This window comes from Bidens hawaiensis, unplaced genomic scaffold (assembly GCF_021521415.1).
Source record: "Bidens hawaiensis isolate Kalapana, Puna unplaced genomic scaffold, B.hawaiensis_p1.1 tig00015874_1, whole genome shotgun sequence".
Taxonomy (NCBI): domain Eukaryota; kingdom Viridiplantae; phylum Streptophyta; class Magnoliopsida; order Asterales; family Asteraceae; genus Bidens; species Bidens hawaiensis.
Genome location: NW_027492421.1, coordinates 420,552 through 425,832, shown reverse-complemented (window position 1 = coordinate 425,832; position 5,281 = coordinate 420,552). Strand labels below are relative to the sequence as shown.

At 32.9% G+C, this 5,281-nt stretch overlaps 1 protein-coding gene across 1 annotated transcript; it reads left to right on the top strand.

Moving 5' to 3' along the window:
- The first annotated feature begins 1,279 nt into the window (after positions 1–1,279).
- Positions 1,280–4,178, top strand: LOC143549959 (tryptophan aminotransferase-related protein 3-like). The gene is made up of 5 exons (XM_077040721.1): positions 1,280–1,611; positions 1,977–2,271; positions 3,236–3,510; positions 3,573–3,853; positions 3,926–4,178. Exons 1-5 carry the CDS (start codon positions 1,280–1,282, stop codon positions 4,147–4,149), a joined length of 1,407 nt encoding a protein of 468 aa, XP_076896836.1. The 3' UTR covers positions 4,150–4,178.
- Positions 4,179–5,281: the final 1,103 nt, after the last annotated feature.

The window sequence follows — 5,281 nt, the reverse complement described above, 5'->3', positions numbered from 1 at the left end:
AACGAAACCCTTAAAATCCTACGTGTCGTGATGTGGTCGCTCCATTCTCTTATGGAAGCCACCAGATTGTTTGATTTTCAAATTGAGGTCTCTCATTGATTTAACCCAAATTCATAGGTATGGGTATTACCAAAACCAAATAGCTCTTAAACGGGTTATAACCCATCTAATTAAATTAAAAATTAATCTTACCAATTATTTAATATGAAAATCATACAAAATAGGGATATACTAAAATTTAATATCCAATTTAAAAAAAAAGATATTATTTATAATTAATAAACAACTTTATAGTAAAAAACATAAGCAGGTCATAGGTCACAAAATCCAGATAGCTTTTAAGCTGGTTATAATATATCATTTATTTATGAAACCCTTTCATCATCAAACCTTGAGTATATTATTAACTTTCTTACAATATAGAAAATTAAAATCCAAAAAATAAATATTAAAAAACTAAAAATGTAAAACAACCATTCTCTCAAGCTATCAGATTGCTTTATTTGTAAACGAAAGCTTCTTACGCATTTGACCCGAATTCACGGGTAAAGGTCTCACCAAACCCAGATAGCTCTTAAACGGGTTATAACATCTTATTATATTAAAAATTAATCTCATCAAATATTCGATATGAAAATTATATAAAATAGGTATATACTAAAAGTTAATATCCTATTTTATTTAAAAAAATATTATTATAATTAAGAAACAATTTTATAATAAAGAAAACAAACGGGTAATGGGTATCACCAAACCCAGATAACTTTTAAACCGTAATATAACATATAATTTATTTGTGAAACCATTTTATCATCAAACTCAAGTATATTAATTATTAACTTTCTTACAATAAATAAAATTAAAATCCAAATATACATATATAAATATTAAAAACGAATAATGTAAAACAACCCTCGTAATACAGGGGATAAAATCTAGTATTTATATATTTTTAAACTTCTTAAAATAGTATTAAGCTTTGCAAATTCCTAAAAGCGAAAATTTAACATTATGTACTTCTAAAATTTTATCACATTAAGATTTTAAATAAAAATAATATAACTTTCTATTAGCGTTTACCGGAAACTTGCATCTTATAAAAAAATAATATATAATATTTTGCACGTGATTGAACTTTACGTCTCTTTAGATTTTTCCAAGCAAAATGTGGTCTACATTAAAGTTGTTGGACCACAAATCCACAATACTATTGTACAACACCAATTATATTTTCATCTCCTAGTATTCAACTACCAAAACATAAACCTCCATGAAAAACATGGGGAAAACTAAGATACATTGTTACGGATTTTGTTTACTGATGTCTATGGCAATGAATATATTATTAATTATTATATGTATATATCTTTATCAAGGTGTAGGCGGGTGGGGAGAGAGGAAGCACGAGTGTGGTTGCCGCCCATTGTTGAGTTGGAGCCAGAAAGCCGCGGTGGAGGCAGAGGCGGTTGCAGCCATCTCATGCTCCGGCCATGGCCGCGCTTACGTGGACGGTTTAGTTTCGGAGGGTCAACATGTTTGTGAGTGCCATCGTTGTTATGGTGGAGTTGATTGCTCTGAATTTACTCAAGGATGTGTTGCAAATGCTGATAGGTGATAACTCAAAGCACTGATCAAGTTTAATCTCTTGGACATGTTTGTAATTTATTAATATTTTAAAAAATTTTAATCTATTGGTTTCCTCGCGCCTGAAACTGGGGAGCTACTCACTCGTATTCAGCGGGGCATGCATAGTAATGTTATGACTCTAAGATTAGCAAATATAGTTTTTAAAAGATTGGATTTTACAATTAAAAAAGAAGTAGCGGCGCAGCTTGTTGCGCGCTTGTCTTCTGTTTCGATGTAATCTAAACATTTATGAAAATAGTCTATAAAATTTGGATTAAAAAAAAAAATTTCTCCAACTAACTAAACTTATTTCAACAGCTAATTAATTATTTGTGACATTTATAATGCAGTGGGGATCCTTTGTTTTTGGAGCCATTTTGGTTCCAGCATGCGACTGATAGTGCAGTCGTCATATCAGGGTGGCATCGTATGAGTTACTACTACAGTGATGGCACTAAAATATCTAATGAGCTCGATACCTACATCCGTAAAATACATTCACTTGCCGGGAATGCAGTTACTGAAGGGCGGTATTTGGTCTTCGGTATCGGATCAACTCAACTCTTTAATGCGGCAATATATGCCCTCTCCTCTGAAAACTCTTCTTCACCTTCCAACGTCCTCGCAACGATCCCTTACTATCCGGTATCAAATTTTAATAACTAAGGGTGTCCATCGAATTGGGGTTTTGGTTATTCGGCTTGGCAATTTTCTTTAACCGGATTCAAAATCAAATAACTCAAAACCCAAAACCTATTCGAATTCACCCAAATTTTGATAAACTTGACATTGTTAAGCTCATGGTTGTCAAAGTCGCCAGGCGCTCCTAGGGCGGTTGACTGGGGAATTGCGAGTACTCGGTCTAGGCGGAGAGTACTCGGGGAATACTCAAACGTTGTAAATTATAATGAAACTAATTTTTGGGAACTTATATATATGTCAAGTATCAAAAGTGTACTAATATTTATAACAAAATACGTGAATATCAATATAAATAAAAGATACATCAAATACTAAAATATCAAAAATTTGAAGATAATTAACTAAAAAAATGATAGTCATTCTTTAATATTATAGAAATATGAATTATGTTTAACTTTCTAAAGTAAATAGCTGGCTCGAGTTGACCAACTAGATCCAATTGTGGCGAAGGTTGACCACTTTTGCTCGATTCCGAGTAACTAGGCGGAGTTAAAGAAAGTCACCTCGGCATCATACCTTGTAGCGATTACTCGGCGAGTACTCGGCGCCTAGTCGGGAGTTTTACAACCATGTTAAGATAGATTCCTTTTAAAAGGTATATCAAAAGAAATATGCAAATACTCTATAAAAAAATGCAAGCATGCTTATAAAAAAATAATCAATTGGATATAAACCCCATTTATTATAATTGAATCAGGTTAGTTCAAAATTGACTTAATGAAATTCGTTTCGGAAACCGGATTAGGTTCGATTTTGAATTTGAGTTTATTACTCGAGTTCGAATATAATCGATGTTCGAGTCTAGTTTGAATAATCAACATACCTGACTAAAACAATATGTTATAATTCCCATTTGTTATATTAAGGTTTATTGAGCAGCTTTGTTGCTCTTTTTAATGATGTATAGGTTTATATGGAGCAAACGGTGCTATTTAACTCGGAGAATTATCAGTTTGAAGGAGACACAAGCTCATGGCAATCAAATAACACAGATGTTATTGAATTTGTAACATCGCCAAATAATCCAGACGGGGAACTAAAGAAAGCGGTTCTTGACAGGAAGGCAATATACGATCATGCCTACTTTTGGCCACATTTTACGCCCATCCCAGGCCCTTCAGATCACGATTTGATGCTCTTTACTCTTTCTAAGCTAACTGGTCATGCCGGCGCTCGTTTTGGGTATGCTTGTTCACCTCATTTGGTGCATAAACCTCATATGCTTACTTGTTTATGCGTTTTAGGTGGGCGGTGATAAAAGATAAAGATGTGTACGAAAAGTTTTTAAACTACATCGAATTGGTTGATATGGGGATTTCAAAGGACACCCAATTAAGAGTTTTGAAGCTTTTAAAAGTAATTGTTGAAGGCGATGGAAAACCGTTTTTCGAATTCGCATATAATAAAATGAGGGATCGTTGGGATAGAATGTACTCTGTACTCTCCAAGTCTACAAGATTCTCAGTCCAGGATAGACATCCTTTGCACTGCAATTTCTTCAACGAAACTAGGATACCATCTCCAGGTAAGTTAAAATATTCATATAATGTTGATTTTGATGCTCAAAGCTATGTCACATGAATTGGAATTACTACAGCTTACGTATGGCTAAAATGTGAAAGAGAAGGAGAAGACGACTGTGTTGCAGTGCTAGAAGCAGAAAAAATCACAGGACGTAGGGGAAGCAGATTTAGTTCCAGTGATCGTTATACACGGATTAGCCTCATCATTACTCAGGATGATTTTGAGTTGCTTCTGCAACGATTCACTGAGCTAGTGTCGCTTGAAAATGATGGTATCGGGACAATGCGGCAAGAATGAATTGCTTAATTGTTATTTGAGGAAACATAACGGGGTTATTCCAATGAACTGATCGTGGTAAATAAATTTGGTAGGTATTTTGTCACGGCCAATGCTTACTAGTAAAATTTGTTGATAATTTTAATTGTCGTCTAAATGGATTTGCACTTAATCTCTAATTAGTAACCTTATTAATTCTTTGTGTATGTTCAACAACTCTTTATTATTTACTACTGTGTTTTAAGAGGCCACCTCTTAATGGCTCGTAATTTTTTAATGGTTAAGAGGTAATCATAAGTCTGAATGTAACTTCAGACTTATGATTACCTCTTAACCATTAAAAAGTTACGAGCCATTAAGAGGTAACCTCTTAATGGCTGTTAAGAGGCTACCAAACAGCCCAGTCTGAATGGTTAAAAGGTAACCATTAATAGGTAGTCTTCTAAACATTCAGACTTAAGGCTACCTCTTAATCATTAAGAGGTTATGAGTCATTAAGAGGTAGCCTCTTAATGACTATAAAGAGACTACCAAACAGCCCTTTAAAGACGTTAATCAACAGACTTTTTCTTCATCAGTTTCTCGAACTCCTTGCATAAAGCATCACTCTTAGAACTAAAAATGATATCGTATAAATCTGAACAAGAATCAACACATTGCCTTTTCTATATTTATTTTATCATATAAACAAAGTTTGATCCCCATTGGCAAAAAGATTTCTGTACGCATGCCTAAGCCTCCATCATTTTCAAACTCAAACAATAAGGCTATCCCCATTGATAACCAAAGTGAAGGTTGGTTGGCCAAAAAGCAACAAAAGAAATTAAAAATTCATTTAAAACCTCCAAACAGATCGGTAAATCGAACAACCATTTGCTTGGATTGGGTATTGTTTTAATATATATATTGACTACGCGGCATATTTGAAGAATAGAACGTAAATTAAATTTAATACATAATTAAGTTAAAATATCATAATTAAACTTAGACATCTTAATTAAAACAAAATTAAATTAAAAGAACCAATTAATATCCATTTCGGAATTGCACTCCTTTTCTTATTAAATTTTAATGTTAATTTTATTTTAATCTATTTTTCAGTTTTAATTTTGAACCTTATTGTTTTTAATTTTATGTTAAAATTTAAATTATA